Source organism: Rousettus aegyptiacus, unplaced genomic scaffold (genome assembly GCF_014176215.1).
Source record: "Rousettus aegyptiacus isolate mRouAeg1 unplaced genomic scaffold, mRouAeg1.p scaffold_m13_p_4, whole genome shotgun sequence".
In the NCBI taxonomy this organism is placed as follows: domain Eukaryota; kingdom Metazoa; phylum Chordata; class Mammalia; order Chiroptera; family Pteropodidae; genus Rousettus; species Rousettus aegyptiacus.
Genome location: NW_023416307.1, coordinates 14,142,009 through 14,160,648, shown reverse-complemented (window position 1 = coordinate 14,160,648; position 18,640 = coordinate 14,142,009). Strand labels below are relative to the sequence as shown.

The following is an 18,640-nucleotide window of genomic DNA, read 5'->3' as shown; positions in this document are numbered from 1 at the left end:
TCTTCTTGATTAGCCAATAGAGAAAACTCTGTGGCAAAGTAAAGGTCATGCATTAACCAACCAGAGTTCCTTCCAGTAATCATGGTACATCTATTGGTCAACTGTTACCTTTCTCACTTCAGTCTTGTACACGTAACTGCTTTTCCATGGTTAATGTAATAAACTCACACTGAGTTTATAGTCTTAAAAGAATAGCAAATAAAATTTTATCATTTTCTGATCTCTAGACATTTCTGAAAACACCTTAAAAATGACTTATTTACATAGTTGGTAGAAGAGTTTTTTTCTATTATATAGAATACTATTTTTGCTTACTGTCCAATAAAAACTAAAATAAATATTTCCATCTCAACAGCTATCCTAATTTTAAGAAGTCTAAATAAATAGCTTCAGCACATTTTAATGGTGGCTATATGCTTGTTTTCTACTGATTTCTCAGTTATTATTAAAAAAGAGAAATATTAAATATTGAAAAAAACTTTAAATGCAGGCTTTTTTTTTCTGTTTAAATAGAGTTAAAACTAAAGTAAAATGTGTCTCTTCAAACTAGAATTTCTGTTTTGAAGGATCCATTAACAATAAGCTTGAATTTGCTATTATTAATTTGCTAGTGTTTCTATATAATTTCACGAAGGCTAAACTGGGTATGTATGTTATGCGGAAAGTTAAACAAACTCTGATGCTCTTGAAAAGTGATGAGAGAATATTAATTTTAAATGCCCTGATATATTTAGAATGTTTAGTTTTAATAATATAGCTTGATTTTTTATATAAATCTTATGAAAAAATTGAAGTCTCTAAGTCACAATACAGTGACTGACTGGAAATTTTGTAAAACCTATTATGTTATAAATTCCTTGAAAAATAATGATTACATTCATATATTTGTTCACTTTTTTATTTATTATCTTATACAATTAGAAAATTCAAAGGTAGATATATTTAAGAATTTTATAATAAATAGATTAATTGGTTTGGAATTTCTATAAGCAATCTATAAATATCAACTGTAGTTTAATTTTATATGGGTGTGATTCAGTTTTGTAATACAGTGTTTAAAAAATAGTATTTTCCACTTGCACAAAGAAAACTTCTATTTTATATGTATGGGATAGCCTTTTAATATTAACAGAAAAATGGAATTGGCCAGGTAATGGTTGAACCAGAGAACTGAAATTTATAATGTTCGATTCTTTAACAGTAGTCAATATCTGTTTTGATCATATTCATTCCATTTTAAGAAATTTCTTTTCCTGATAGCCAATAAAAACCTACATTATCTTTTGGGAAATAATTAAATCAAAGCAAACTGAGCACATACATAAATTAAACTGCTCATGGAGAACATATAGTTAGTAAGGTAAGAATAAACTTCAAAAGTAACAGTTAGAATGGATAATTATGAACATAAAAATATTTTATATCTCTTTATTCCAGTTCTCTGAGAGGGTTTTATGGCAAATGGTCTCAATGTTAACATACTTAACAATTTGAAATGTCACTGTAGAGAAGAGCTTAGATATACTGTGCAGATTTTAGATATTTCACAATTTTTCTTTGTTCATAGTTGTACCAGACTTATAACATTTTAAAATACTCATTTCTAAAGTTTTTAGTTATTTGAAACATTTATTAAAAAAGTGCTGTTATCTACTACTTGTGTTTAGCTAACATTCTTTTCAAAACTAACACAGCTTATTTTCTTTAATTCCCTTTCTCATGTTAAAATATCTTACTTTAAATCATTCAGAATTTGATGTTTCCATCAACATTCTCAATAGAATAATACCTCTATATTTTAGATGATTTATTTTTTTTACAGGGAATTGTTTTAAAAAGATAGATATTGAAATCTTAAGGGGATTGAGTAGATATTTTTAAAAACAGGGTGAAAGTGGTGGATCATTTGAAATGTCATTCCATTGAAAAGCATATAAAATATATACAATAATATAGATTATATAAATTTATAGTATCATTTTCTTATACAGTATCTGTTTTTAAAATGTATAATAGACATTAATTATCTCACATTAATCCAATCACTAATCACATATAAAAGGTAGGCTATTGACTCACTTCTTCAGTCCAAGCACCAAGCATCATGCCCATATGCACTGTGGATGGAAATCAGCATGGAATAGGAGAGAGGAGAGACTGGCCAGACATTCCGCAGCCATAGCTCAGGTCTCCATTAGCTTCCTACTAACTGTTGCAATAGACTCTCCTTTTCTTGTCTGTGTGTCTCTAACAACTCCCTATCATCTTTTTGTGAAAACATCAGTCTTAGGTTTTGTGGGTGGTGGTGTTTGCCTATGTATTTTCGGTTGATTTATATTTGTCTTTCTATTCAATTGCAAGATCTATCCTCTTTAACATCATTTATCACTTAATTAAGCTCATCCTCTCAATTATCCAATATCTTTTCTCTAAAATCCATATATATCTGCTACTTTCAGAATATATCATCTATTTTCATGATCTCCATCTTCACTCATACCACGTTCTAATTGAAATGGACCCCTCTTATCAAATGGAAAACTTCTTCAACTCTATCTCAAATGGTATCTTCTCTATCATGCCTTCCTTGACTACAAACTACTAACTTATATGCCTCTCCCATCTATCTGCTGAGGTCCCATTTTTTTTTTTTTTTTACCACAAGTAAAGCAATCAATTGCACTACATTTCAGTTTCTAAATTATATGTCTTACTCACCACCCCCCAAATGTTATAAGCCCCCAGAGAAGAAAACATTTTTACTTTTTTCTTGTTTTATCCTACTTGATAGAGTTGTTTAATAACGTTACAAATTAAAGGATGATCACATATATTTTATCGTTTTTTTGTAATATTTTTGTAATAGCAAAAGAACAGAACATATTTTTTAAAGATTTAATCTAGAATTCTACCTTCAATAACAAACATCTATAAGAAAAGACACTCAGAAAATGTTTATAGTTTTGCAATTATAAATGTCATTTATATAATATACTTGTTTTTAATTCCTTTCTCATTACTGAACCAAATGTCTTCAATTATCTACTTTTTCTGGCCCCAAATCACATATAATGTTAGAGAAAGAAGTCTGGTTTATCAGTGCTGCCTCCTTACCTCTCCTTTTCCTAAATAACACGTCTTATTAGGGAGAGGAGATTTAGAGGAAAATTTTGGATTGCCATTGAGTTTATATTAAAAAAAATACGTACATATGTAACAATATTTTGACAAAACAATCAGAACACCTAGAGAATGGAGACACATTAGAAAGGGATAGGTGATTTAAATAAAATCTTTATTCCCCCCAAAAGGAAGATTGTATGAAAAGGAATTTGATAATAAGAAATAAACTTTATATTAATATTGTTTGACTACACATAGAAATATATGACCACCTTGTTAAAATAGACTAAAATCAACCTGAAGATTTAAAACATATATAAATAACAACACTATATTTGAGTAATGTTAAAATAGTATCGGTAAATCTTGCTTATAATTTTTAAAATCAGAAAATTTCTAGCTCCTAAGTTAATATATGAATACTATAAATAGTATTATCAAGGAACAAGAAAGCTAGAAAATCATATATAATGAACTTCCACGTAAGTGTTAATTTCTATCATGACCTTTTATAATTTGTTTCTAGATATACAAAGAGCTCCAATGAACTCAATAAACGTTCATTTAAAGCACAGCCAATTACCGTTGTGTGATCTTAAAACTAAAAATCCTTCAGACTCACAAAGCACTTATAAACTGGTATAATTTTATATAATTATGTACTCTTCTCATCATTATAACTCCATTTGGATTTTAAATATATTTTTAGATTTTTAATGTTAAAATTCCAAGATTCCTTTCCCAAAATGCAGTCCTTTATAAAAAACTCTGCTGTTTTTCCTTCATTGATAACAATGCTCTTTCACAGCCATCACAGCTATAGACGAGCATTATATACTTTTTTCTTTAACTTGCTCATTGAGAAATGCATGAGATTACGTGTCATATCCACACAGTTTTCAGCTAGTTCAGTAAGCAGTCAAATATCTGAATCATATGAACTTGAGTAAACTTAAAATGTTAATAATAAATGTGTTTTGTCAGGAAGCTGAATGTTGTAAATGCTTTCTTTATCTCATCAATTCTATGAGCTGTCCTAAAGGAAACAAAGCTGTGGCAGCATAAAAGATTAGAACATAAAAGTTATAGTCTTTATTTTAGGGAGGAGACTTTGATTCATTCTGAAACAATCTTTTTAGAGTTTCAATCTTTTGTATTTCAATGAAGATGAAAGTGTCTAAAATATTGTGCAAAATAATCATAACAATAAAAGTAACAATAATGATAACCAACAATGAGAAAAACTAATAGTGAACTAAAGAGGACAAAATGAATTACAGAAAAAGAGAAAACTAAAGAATATATTCTTTTCCCCAAAATGAGCAAAGGTCAATGTCACCTATCAGAGACAATAAGCATTGTTAATAATTGTCTTCCTTTTATTCATTTTAACATCATCAAGAAAGATTTTAATTTGACTTACAGAAATAAAGGAATTATGAAAAAGATAATTTACTGTATGAATAATAAATAAGGAATGAAATTAAAATGAAAACTTGTTGAGTTTTGGCCACACTGAAAGGCACATTTAAAATTAAAAGAATGAAAGTAATATTCACCTTAGCCCTTAATGAAGAAAGTTTATCAAAAACAATGGCAATTTAAAAGCACTTTTAAAATATAAACATGCTTTACAATTATTTTTTGCATCATAGTTCATGATTGTTAGCAATATTAAAGACTCAGCAAGTGAACATACCTGCTAAAATCTAGGAAGTTTCGGGGTAAAAGTGGAGATCTAATCTTTTAAAAGAAGTTGCTATAAATAAATAATGAGTATCAAGAAGATACTAGAATAATAGGTATAATAATATTTACATATTGTTTTATTGAAATAACATATTCGTATAGTGCTTTGGAATTTCCGAAGATCTTCCATGTATGATTCTTGAAGAATATTTTAGCAAGATTCATGGGAATAATTATCTAGATTTTACCAATAATGAAACAGAATACAATTTTAATTACAATTTTGTATGTGGGCCACAATCCAATTGGTATGTGGACCACAAAATAGGTGAAAAATAACAGTATAGGACAAGGCAAATATTAGCATTTCCATTCATATATGTATATCATTTTCTAATTTTTTTATTTTTTATAATTGTACAGTGCATTTTTAAAGTGTAAATATTACTTGTTTATAATTTGAAAGAAAAATATATATCTTAAGATTATACACTCAATTTTTCTCTGGGTATAATGGGGAAGCAAAAAAAAAAGTAACTTAGAGGGGAGGAAGAATATAAGTCCAATAATAATTGCTCTTGAGTTTGCTGTGTGATTTTTAAAATTTTTTGGATTTAATGGAAAGTAGAAATTTTTTCATTATCCTTGCTTATGCAATTTCGATGCTGTCCTCTTTTCTAATGAATACAGTTAAAGTTGTATTGACCAGACATTGGAAATCTTAGATGTTCAAACACGTGTTATAAACAAGGAAATTCAATATGAATCAAAATTGAATGAATCTATCAAGTCAGGAATGAACACCAGACACCATAAATACTGGAGACCCATGGACATGACATAGAAGAGAAGTGTGGCATTTAGAGAAATGGAAATAGCGTGACATGCACTCAGATTGCTAATATCAGTAGTTTCAACATTTCTCTTTAACAGCAAATTTTATAACTATTGAATCAAAGTTTTCCTTTTCTTTTTTCTACTTGTGATTACACGTGCAAAAGTGATATAAAAAATCATGTTGTTTCAAATATACAAAAATAGATATTTCAAATTATTTTTAAATACTTAAAATATATAAATATGACATTTATACATAATGCCTGATTTCTCCATTTAGTTTAACTAAGAAAAGACTATCAATCCAAAGAGAAATCTTATCCTAACTTAGGTTCTGTTTAACGGGTTCAGTATTCCCCATGCAAAATAGAAAACTTTATAAATACATAATGAGACATTTTTCTACACAAATCCACAAGACTGGAAAATATTTTCTTTCTTGACATGTGGGTTATATTAAAAAATGTAAAATCCACAGCTTTGTCTATACTGGGAGAATATTGTGATTATACTTTATTTTCAATATCCCCACTGTTACTATAGTTTTGAGTCTTATTACAAATTTTAAATCTTTTTAAAAAGATTTTGTTGACTCAGTTGCAGTCCTAGTCTCACTTCTCTATACATAGCTCTTTCTACAACATTTTTCTATTATTTGTTGATTTGGGGGTTCCTGGAAAAATATCACAGAAAATAAATTTCATTTAACAATTTAATTTATAAGTCTATAGTGACAGGTGATTTTGGAAACTGGTTTGTCTAACATAACACAACACAACAAGAAACTATGCAAAATCTTTAGGAATGGTAGTTGGTTTTTAAATTAGTGCAATGTATTTTCTTCTAAAAGTGTGTATTACCCTAGAGCATGCCTTCTATAATGGAAGGAGATTACCGGAATCCTGGTGAAGCTCTTACTATTAACTGTATGCCCTTGTTAATATAAAAATTGTATCCTCTCGTTCCTTTGTTGTATTTACTGCAATTCAGTGAATGAAATTACAGTTGGGGAACTTATGCATCATAAGTTAATATCAACTTAAAGAGATGTATAATAAGCCAAAATATTTATGTTAATTTTTACTGATACTATTTTAGTATGTATCAGGAAACCTCTCTGGTTTTAGACTAACTTAGTAAGGCACTCAACGAAGGTTTGTGAAGCATAAAAGGAGTCTTGGTTTTTTTTAAAAAAAAATTGTGTAGCTACAAAAGTCTTTACATAATCCAGATGTCTGATTTTTAAGTAGCTGACCATTGTGGTTTAGATAGAATCCAATTACAAAGAGCTGCCCATTTCCACCTCTTTTTATGTAGGACATATATATGTAAGCACATGCTGTATAGATTTATTAGATTTTCCATAGATCGGTTGATGTTTAAAAGTATGTTACTCTGGTCAGGATGAAGTAAAAACATCTAAGCAGAAGACGGGTGTACTTACCTCAATTGTAGAAGAATATAATATCTAGTAATGTGATGACTTATACCGAAAATTGTTTTTGGATATCTTCTTGTTATCTTTTATAGTTTTGTAGGGCTTACTTACTGTTTCTAGCAATATCCCTTATGAAAACAGCTACCATTATTCTGGGAGCAACAACCAAATTTCCACTTCAGGAACTTTAAATTAAAAATATTTCTTTTCTTCATATCTTGATCACCTGTCAAGGTTGAAAGTAATTCTTAATCTGTTTGGGGAAGATTATGCATACCTACAGAAAAAGAGTTAAATATATAAAATACTAATTTATCTAAGGAATCAAAATACAAATAGGAAAAAAAAGCAAGATTAGTTTTATGAATATAGTGCACTGGTTTTTGAACAATTAGTATTATCAAATATAATAAATTTTACAGAAAATTTATTCAGGTTTTAGTAATGAGTTAATTTTCACAATAGAAACATGAAAAGACATGCACATGATAAATTTGAAATGAAGTTGTTTTATCTTATTTTAATGCTTCGATTTTATGTTTTGATGACAATTAGAATGCAATTATATAATTGTATGGTGAAGTATATTTATTTATTTAGCCAATTTCTAAATTTCAGAGGGTGAGAGGTACAGCTAGGAAGGAGGTTATAGAAACTCATTCAGGCTGATTCTCATATTTGCTTTCAATAAAATACATAGCAAAAATAGACATTTTAACTTTTGATTTCTGTGTTACTTATTATTCAACCTTGATAGAAAATCCCCTTTTACAAAAGATCAATATAAGATGATCTTTAAAAAGATTGCTAACACCAAGAATACATAAATAAATAATTTACATTTTTGTACTTCATTATGATAGTTGTTCCTCTACTAGTAATATAGAAAATGGATATTGACATTTCTCTGTAAGAAAACTACACATTTTAATGAATTCACTATATTTTACTCGCATCTTCTGTTATTCGATGATGAACATCCAATATAAAATGTTGACTCTAACTCAAGTATAAAAAATATAAAATCTGAAGCTAAGTAGCCAGCCTTCATTTGTACAGATCTAATATTAAGAGTTATCATATGCCTTAGATCACTATCTTATCTGAGCCTGTTTTCTAATCTGTAAAGTCAATCTGATAATATAGTTTTCCTTTGTAATAAACTTGTTATTAAAATTATAAAATGTGTAATTTTGGAAAGCTGAAAAAGCTAAAGAAGAAAAAATGAATTTAAAATCATTTAAATGTTTGCAGTGATGCACTTTAATTTATTAATAATTAAACCATAATTAACTTATAAAGAAAGGATTTTCCATACTTTATTGAGAAAATAAATCATGGCCAGTCCCCAAATCCTAATAATATAATTTTACATATGGGTATGGTTTTGTTTGTGAACAATTGAAAAACACGTAACCTGTTACACCAGAGTAAATTGGTACCAGAAAAAAAAATAGAAAATTTAGCTTTTATAGTTGTTGAAACCTAACCTCATAGGATATGAGAATATATAACTAAATATATTCTCAAGATGATTTAAAAAACTACTCTCAAAAGAAAACTTAATTAAATATTTATAAAATAAATCTATTCGCCCATCCTTTCCTCTGCAATGACAAAAATATATGTAGTTTTTCGTAAAAATAAATACAAGCAATCTTCAAAAATTGTACTTATAAATTAAAAGTGTATAATTTTGTTTCTCTGGAAAAAAAGTAATAGCTATTTTACCATGAATATTTCTTTACTATAGGGTGCTTTACAAACATAATGTTTCTAAGAGCTTCTAAAGATGGAAATGAAGCAGATCAATATTCCGGTTTAATGCTAAAAAGGTCACATATAAAATATTTATAATTTAAAAGCCAACTAGCATAACCTGTCATTAAAAATGTGATTGTACCCTCAAGAGAATAATCAATGCTTAATAAGAGATACTCTAGCTTTCCAATTAAAGAAACATATTTACAGACTAATTAAACTTTAAATGGTCTATTTTGTCATCGAAAACTTATTTTCCTAGAATTTTGTAACAACAAAATAATAATAATAGTATTAATTTTCAATATTTGTTAAATTTTTACTCAGTGCTGGGCAATAAGTGCTAGAGGCAGTAAATACATTATTATATTCATGACAGACAACCTTTCCAACAACCATGACCTAGTTTGTGGTGGTTGTTATCATAACTGTCCCTATTTTAATAAAGGGGAATCTCAGCCTTAGAGAAGTTAGCTGACTTGCCTAAGGACATAACAGCAATATGTGATGTAACCAGAATTTCCTGACACTGGATCCAGTGCATTTAAGTACAAAGCAAGACTTCATAATTAAAAAAAAGGTAAATGGGAATTTTTATAATGGACCAGGTATATCATCATTATCTGTGTCATTTATTGCTTTGCAGCTATGTCTGCACATGAGATGAACCTAAATGATATAAGAGAAGAGTGACTAGTATAGGAAAGAAAGGTTATGGAGTTAATATATCTACAGGAGCTAACGTCTAACAGGACATGTATTTTTAAACTATGTTTGTTTGAGCTTTGGTTGTTGAATCATGTGTAGTACATCCAAAATAATTACTTGTGCATTTGAAAAAAAAATAACTTTCTATATAATCAAAAATGCTTCATAAGTGAATTGTCCTCATAATATTGTAATAGTAGATTCCAATAAGAATCATTTACATTTGAACAAAAGTTATTTTTTTAATTGCCAAAGGAAATCCTAATTGATTTGGTATATATTGCTTTAACAGCACAGGGCACAATTCTTTTAACTTGATATAAATACATATTTGAAAATTCATACATAATATTTAGAATCTCATTCTCCAATTATATTTTAGAATTTCAAAAAGAAAAAAAATATACCAAATTCCATGGCTGAAAAAGCTTTTTTATCCAGTTATCCTCCAAAGTAGATTCATATGATAAAAGCATAACTATGTGGAAACTAATAATTTCTCCAGCTATTAGCTAGGCAATTATCCAAAATTATCACCATCTTAGTAATATGTTAAAATTTGTTAGAGGAAGGAGATTCTGAAAATGGCATAAAAAAATTATATTTCCTTCAACTGTGTGTCTATTACCTGTTCTCTTTATGTAAAATAAAATGATTGTAACCTAAGGTATACTTTGCTTGGGCATGAGTGTTCCAAGTTTGTTACTCAGTGCCTAAGGAATTTTCATTACAATATCATGGAGATATGGTAGAAGTGCACCCATGTCCAGCACAGAAGAAACACGAATCACCTGCGTAAAGAAAGTGTCAAGCAACTGTGTCATAAACCTATCTGCAAACTCTGGGAGTATTAAAAAAATAAGTAACATATTTTTTGGAAAAAATATGATAGATATAGCAGACAAGAAACAGTCATTCTGCAGAAAAATAAGCTAGGATTTAGGTAAGTGTGACATATTCAGGATCAGCCTCTTAGTGATAGATTCAAAATAAGAAAAATTATATTGATTCCCTTGGATAAAAATTTCTTCAAGTCATTGTTACAATATTTGACCTAATTTTAAAAAAAGACATAGAAACCTCATTTTATCTATGCTTTTTCAGAGCAGTTTCCCAAAACCCAAGTTTTATGTTTCTGTATCTTTCACTTCTTTTCCACATCAATTACATAATCATAATGCCACTATGATGATAAAATGTTTATTATCAAAAAGGAAATTATAATTTTGTTATGTAAGAAAATTTTAACATAATTGTGTTAAGAATCATTTTGAATATTTCTATAAAATTGTCTTATATAATCCTCTGATCTCCCTTTAAATAACATATCACCAGTTTAAACTGGTTTCTTTCTATTGTGCTAATTTTCCTATCTATACTATTATATCCTCATATTCAACTACAGGCATATAACGCTTGATTCATTTCCATTATACTAACCGCTCTTGCCATTTCTACTTTGTCAGTCAGCATATTCATCGTATTGTCTTAATCATCTTTCTCTTAAATATTCTCTGTATGACTTGGGATTTTCTGCAACTACAAGCTAGGGAAGGATGGCTCTCATCTGGTTCTACTTTCAGAAAGGTCATAAGTACCATAATTCTGTTAAAGTTTTCCTCTGGTCTAATGTGATTTGTTAAACATATCAACTGAAACATACAAGTACAATATTTATTCCAAAATGATAATTTTTCAAATATTCATAGGTAGATATTTTAAAATATATTCTCTGTCAAAGTGAAGTGCTTGGAGCCATCATTTGCAAGTTTAAGTCTTAAAACTAAAATAATCCTATATAGAACACTTATTTAATACATCTTTTACAGGAGTTTTGACTACATTTTCCTTTTAACAAAGTGACGATCTATTAATGGCTCTGACTTTTTTATAGAGTACAGCTAGAGATATAATATTCATTATCTTCCCCACAGGGAATCAAGAAGTTTATTGGAAAGAAGAGTTCTTCAAGAGGTTTTTTTCTAAAGAAATTTTGTTTAAAAAAAAAGTATTTCAAATTTTGTTAAAAAAAAGTATTTCAAATTATTACCATGTCAATTGCTTAAAATACTGTTTGAAAACCAGAGAATAGTTCTCAACAATCATGAAATTGAAGTCTGCCAGCGACTATCTTTTTCTTTGACTCTTTAGTTGAATATCTCTTAGATAAGATTAATTTTTTAAAATAACTGTACAATCTTTTCTAACATGAAGTTTAATAAAATTATTTTCTTTTATTTTTTAAGACACACTCTTTAATGGTCTTGGGCTTGGAGCGGTCATTGGCCTGGGAGTTGCCGCACTCCTGCTAATCCTTGTGGTAACAGATGTCAGCTGTTTCTTTATTCGACAATGTGGGTTATTAATGTGCATCACCAGGAGAATGTGCGGGAAGAAAAGTGGCTCCAGTGGCAAAAGTAAAGAACTTGAAGAAGGAAAAGCTGCATACCTGTGAGTATTGGCCATCTACATCACGTTATACTGAACAGTGACACAATCCAGTTTGCATGCTTTATTCAGGGCTTTGTTTTCCAAGCACTTTATTGGGCACTGTACTGTCTGTTTTCTTATCCTAAATCTATATAACCTTAAATATAACATAGAGCCAAATGACTGAAATAGACTACTGTATTAAAAAATAAACTTTAAGATGGGATCCACAGTAAAAATACTACTGCCATGATTTAAATATTGATAAGTAGATAAGTAGATAGATTAGATAGGTTATGATGATAGATGATAGAGAGATAGATAGATAGATAGACAGATAGATAGATAAGAGATGATGGACAGATGATAGAGATGATAGATGATAGATAAATGATAGATAAATTAATAATAGATAGATAATCATATAATTATATTTGGTTATAATTTCTCCCACTATTTCTGTTTATAATAAATAAAAGAAAGGCATCAATAGTACTGAGTTAAAAACTAAATTAAACTGAGTTTAAAACATAAATTATGCCAATTCCTACAATTATAAGTGACTACTTACAAGTTTCAAGATAGTCTATGTAGAAAATGTATGCACTATACAATAACATATTTACAGATTCTGAATTTAGTCCTCCAAATATTGATTAGATTATGGCTATATAATAGAATGGGGATTTCTCTGTAGCATCTCATTTAATTAGACAAAATATGAATCTAAGAAAGTATGCAGAGCTGAAATTTGTAGGAAATGTTCTTGTCATGTTAAAGAGTAATTAAGAGGTATTAATACTACTTTTTTTTTGTTTTGATTGTCTGTAGATAAATTTGTATCTAATCTCAAACTTACAATAGGCAAAAATACAAAAGCACAAAAGTACACACACATACACACAATGTTCGTGTTTGTGTATATATGTGTTTTTATATTTGCAAAAGTGTCTGTATATTAAACCCTTCAAGAAAGAATAAATATCCTATTTTTTATCCTACAGTCTTTCTATTAGTCTATCAGTATAGTATAGTTTTTCTAACATTTCAGTATGAAAACTTTCAAACATCAAAAATCACATATTTATCAATAGCTCAATCATTTTTGTTTGCCTTTCAAAAAATCAGTACACTCAAACCATACACAACTCAGCTTGCATATTACTACAGTGTTCAAAATTTGTTTTGTTTTCTTTAAGTAAAAGTCACATAGAATAAAATGCACAAAATGTTACATGTGACGTTTTGACAAACATTTATATATGTGTAACTCAAGTCATATAAAAATTCTGAACTTAATTTAGCATCACCCTAAAATTTCTCTCATGCCCTTACCTAGTTAATCCACACTAACCTCCCCACCCCCAGACCACTAATGTTCTAATTTTTAGTTGTTATAGAACTTTATATAAATTTCTACAGTGTGTACTTTCATGTTTTTTTTTTTTTTTCACTCAGTATAATTTCTTAGTACTCATAGTGTTCTGGATATTGGTAATTCCTTTAAAAAAATATTATAGTCCCTTCTTAATGTTTTTCTATGCATACATTTAGGCATATACATATATGATTTCATGCATTATTTTCTAGGCTTATGGATAGATAAGAATCCATTCTATATGTCTGCATTGGTTTTGTTTGGTTTTGTTTGGTTTTAATCTCTAAGCCTATTTCAATATTACTAGGCAATGTGTCTATGACCATTCCCATGGATACACTGTAGGGATATTCACGTGATGCTAAATTAGAGAGCATACATTTTTAATTTAAAAAAATTAAATTCAATAAGCAATCAAAACACCACCTGCTTAACTGTTGGGCACAGAATGTAGCAAAGAACAAACAAAAATTAGGCTTTAATTCACATTTGAATGGGGTTATTAATCTCTAACATAATAAATACAGTGTGATCAATTCACCATTTACTAACTTTTGTTTTCTTCATAAGAACATGCTGTGTTCTTAAATTGTCTTATTAACTTAATAAACAAAACATCAAACTTAGTTTAGTTTCTTGCTCACATATTGAGAAAACAATGCACTTTATTACATAATTATACATATTTACATATTATATATATTATATATATATAACTCAAAAAGCATATTTGTTAACTGTATTATGAGTGCATCATTCCCAATTATTCATTTTCATTCTTGCTCAACCATTGAGCGAATATTATTTATGGAATAAATACTAAGCACTGCTATACAATCTAGCAATAAAATGATGAACCAAACAGAAAAGGACTTTGTTCACATGGAACTCATTCTCTAATGCAGGAAGACAGAAAATAAACATTAACTAAAAGTGAAAATGTCTAGCAGTGATAAAAAATGAAAAACAGAATAATAAATCGTTGCTAGAGATTGAGACATTGAAAAACTCTCAGGAGAGGTAAAACTGAAGTGGAAGACTCGAGTTAAAAGAAGCTAGTACTATAACAATCTGGGAAAGAACAGCCTATGCAGGTGTAATAATTAATACAAAGGCCATTAAGGCAGGAATAAGCTTCTTATGTTAAAGGAGAAATGAATATGAGTGATATGAGCCAGAGAGAAAGAGACACGTACAAATACCAGGTCAGAGAATTATCTAGGGACCAAAGTATTAGGTCTTCTTTTGTCAAAGTAAGAAACTTTTTTTTTAATAGAAAGCTACCAAAAGTTCTTAAAGAAGATTAATTACTTTAGCTACATGTGAAGAATGGATTACTAGAGAATTGCTAAGTGTAGAGGAAAGATTTAGAATTAAAGAGATAAGGCAGGAGGATCTTGAAACACTCCAGGTGAAAAATAATGTCCTTTTAGACCAAGGTAGTTCCCACAGAACTCCTGTAGGCATGTAAGAATGTATAGATTCTGGATATAGATGAGATAGAGTCAATTGTTATTGATTGGTTGGACTTTGGGGTGAAAGAAAGAGAGATATCAAAAAGGACTTTCATGTTTTTTGTTAGCTACCTGGAGAGACATTGGTTACCTTGGGCAAGACAAAGTGTTGCTGTTTATTTTTATTTGACACTATCCTTTACTTATCCACTAACACATCTGTTTGTAAATCCTGCTGAATTTAGCCTAAAGACTTGGGAAGATGAACACAAATGGTTCATTCCATGCTTTTTATCCATTATAACTTTTTATACCTCAGTTTCTCCTACCTTAGGAAAACAGTTTTCAACTCTTTTTCAAAAATTCATTGTTCAAATTGAAAAAAGATTATGTATAAAATCTCAATGACAAATAAGATGAGAGAGCACACTTGATAAGAGTATGTCTCTGGTTAATTGAAGACTCCACATTCCTTCCTTATTTTCTTGAGGGGGTAGCATATTTGTTATCTGTATTATGAGTGCATCATTCCCAATTCTTATATCTTATTTACTCTTTATAATCACCAAATGACTTTTTTTTTCTTTTACTTCATTTATTGAAGTATGAAACTTCGCAGTAAACTTTTTATTTTTCATAATTATGATAAATTACACTTAATCTCATATTTTAGAAACCTATAAAGATAACATGAATATGAAAGTATAAATGAAAATATCTTGCATATATGTTATTGTTTTATTTAAACTATTTTCTCGAAAACATGAATATGTTAAACATCAATGGTCACATCATAGTTAAAATCACACATATAAATTTATAGAGACGTTTAAAAAAATAGAAGATATTTTATATATAAATTTTATGTTCTAAAGTTTGAAACACACAACTTCGATGAGGGAAAAAATTGTACAAAATAGAATATCAAATTTTACTTTCTATGAGTGAAAAATACATTGAGATAAATGTAAATGGAAAAAAATTCTTAGTGGTATTTTTTTAATCTGTGTTCGATTTGTGGGGAGGTAAAAATAGGTGGGATTTTAAAATATGTCTCGTAATGTATCCATTTTTACAACATGGAGGTAATATCATTTTTTTTCTTATTTTTTTAGGAAAGACGGATCAAAAGAGCCAATAGTGGAGATGAGAACAGAAGATGAAAGAATTACTAATCACGAAGATGGAAGCCCAGTAAATGAGCCCAATGAAACCACACCATTAACGGAACCTGAGTATGTAGATTGAAATGCTTAACTCTTTTTCAATTAGTATAAAGTGATAGCAGATTATTATTACATAAAATATTTACAAATACAATAATCTGTGAAAAATTGTTTGCTTTTCATTGAAAGTGCACATGATTATCTAAAATCAATTTTCTAGTTAGACATTTTACATAAAAACTTTGTATCAATGGTGGAGAAAATCTACTGTTCAAACATATATTTATAATAATTGTATGCAAAAATGTCAAAAAGGCAAGTATGTTACAGAGTCAGATTTCCCTACATTAATCTTACTCTTTAAGAAAGTTATGCCTTAAAATGCAATTGATTTTTACTGAAATAAAGATGTGTCAGGAAATTAGTCATCACTTTAAACATAAATATGACAGTCTAAAATATAAATAAATAGTGTGAAATATACACAAGACATTTTTTGAAAAATAATATGTGTTAAGAACAGAAAGAAATATTGTTAAACTGTCACTTTAATGTCTAACAGTAAATGGTGCTTGGTCGCCATGCAAGATTATGTTATTTACATCTTTCTGCATCCGTTATACCTCCATTAAAAGCATATTTGGTATTTTAACTATACTGTTAAAGATTATGAACATATGCCTAAGTTTATATACATAAAAATTAAAATGATTCAAACCAAAGGCATTATTAAGTAGTTATAGTAGTATTTTATTTCATATATTTAATACTAACAAAACCGTGACTTTCACATTTTCTTTAAATATTGCTCACCAAAATGACTTGGAAATTTTATGCTTTCAAAACAAAGAGTCTTTCTTCTTTGCCAGGTAACATTCCCTTGCAGAAAAACTTGATTTAGGCTTCTCATCCTAAATCAAATACTGAGTGTTGTCATAGCTGAAGAAAACAGTTTCTAATATCCCCTCTATCTGCTCCCAAGAGTTTGAAACAATTCATATTTAGGTAAATTTAATGTACTACTCTATAGCTAAAATTTTAGTATAAATACTCAAGATGTTTTTAGTGATTGCGTTTACAGATTATTACATTCTAATTTGAAGTTAACTCCTGTACAACAGCTGGCACAAAATGAGTTCTCCAGTCTCTCCTTCAGAAATTAAAAATCTTTTCAATGAAGCAAAATACTATTCCCCCAAAATCAAATGTCTGTATATTAATGAACATTTACAATGCTATATCGATGTGTATGGAAAACCAGTTAAGAAAATGCCCTTGCATATGACAGAGCTATATTTTATAACGAGCAAGCAGAAATAAAAACCAAAAATGACTTAAGAATTACTTGGGGACTCAACCATAGAAAAAAATACTCAACAAAAAATAATAGCATTGAGTCACCTTTTAAAAAATTACCATGGACATAAGGAGCAAACATTTATATGTGCCAAAATACACCATCCAAGAATTAGTTGAAAACACTCCTTAATTAAAAACCCAATATGTAGTCTTTGACTTAGAGATAGATTAAGCATATGCTAACCTTCCATCCAAGCTCTAAATTTCTCTACATTTTGACACTAGAAGTGACCCAATGTTTTTAGAATTTTTTATTGTCAGTGTTTTCAGTTGGGAATGGGAGAAAGAACCAACTGTGAATGCACTATTGATAAAAGAGCCTGCCCTCCGAGGGGGCTAATTCAGTCCCAGAAACTGATGTTACTAGTTTTTGCCTATGAATTACTTTTGATTGGTTAGGGTCACATGATAGCTTCTATCTTCAGAATAAAATGAATTACCCTCTCATATCAGAATACAAAACAAATTACAAATAAACCCCAGAAGAACTAGCACAATAGCTTTCACTCCCTCATAAAATGGTGAACTTCAAGTCAGAGTGGTGTGTGGGAATTCTGTTTTAACTTAATTTTTTTTTTTTTGATGTGGAAAATACATTTTGTCAAGAGAAGAAAAATTACCCCCAAAGACATGACAAGATATAATAGTAAACCACTGAATTTAATAGTAGTAAAAAAAACTAGAAATCTTGATTCATCATCAGCATAGTAAGATTTGTGAAGCAGTCTTAAAATTAAGAATAAAGGTTATTGCTTCATAGGTTACAATTGGAAACAACTCCAAAAAAGTGCTCATAAAAGATACAAAAGCAACAAGAAAATAATAATAGTGAAAAGAGACAATTAAAGAAACCATATAATTGAATATAAAAAAAGAAAGCCCAGAATTATTTTTATTTGCATTAAGTTCCAAAGAATATTGATAATTCACCTAGCTTCTGAAGTTAATGTAACAAGTATTGATTATAAGAATATATAACAAGTATTGATTGTTTCTACTTGAAAAACTTAAGTACTAGTTAATCATCTAGTTGACATATAAAAATGTTTTGGCTATTTTACATTCCAAAACAATTATATTTTTAACGTCATCAACTGGTTATCAAATTTAAGCCACCCTATAATGAACAAGATTTGATGCATCTAAATATACAAATATATTATTCCATTCATCATTCTGCATTACATCACATTTTTATAGTACAAAATAGTTTTATTCACATTTACATTATTTTTCTGTCAATTTGATATTACTTTAATAAATCTGATTTTTTATTCTAATAATTGTAACATATTTC

General features: G+C 28.7%; 1 protein-coding gene across 1 annotated transcript in view; it reads left to right on the top strand.

The window, feature by feature from the left end:
- NCAM2 (neural cell adhesion molecule 2) overlaps positions 1 to 18,640 on the top strand; it is a 395,919-nt gene that overhangs the window by 376,245 nt on the left and 1,034 nt on the right. The window contains exons 16-17 of the mRNA XM_036218500.1: positions 11,803 to 12,007; positions 15,934 to 16,053. Coding sequence (XP_036074393.1) covers positions 11,803 to 12,007; positions 15,934 to 16,053 — 325 coding nt within the window. The remainder of the gene's footprint in view (positions 1 to 11,802; positions 12,008 to 15,933; positions 16,054 to 18,640) is intronic.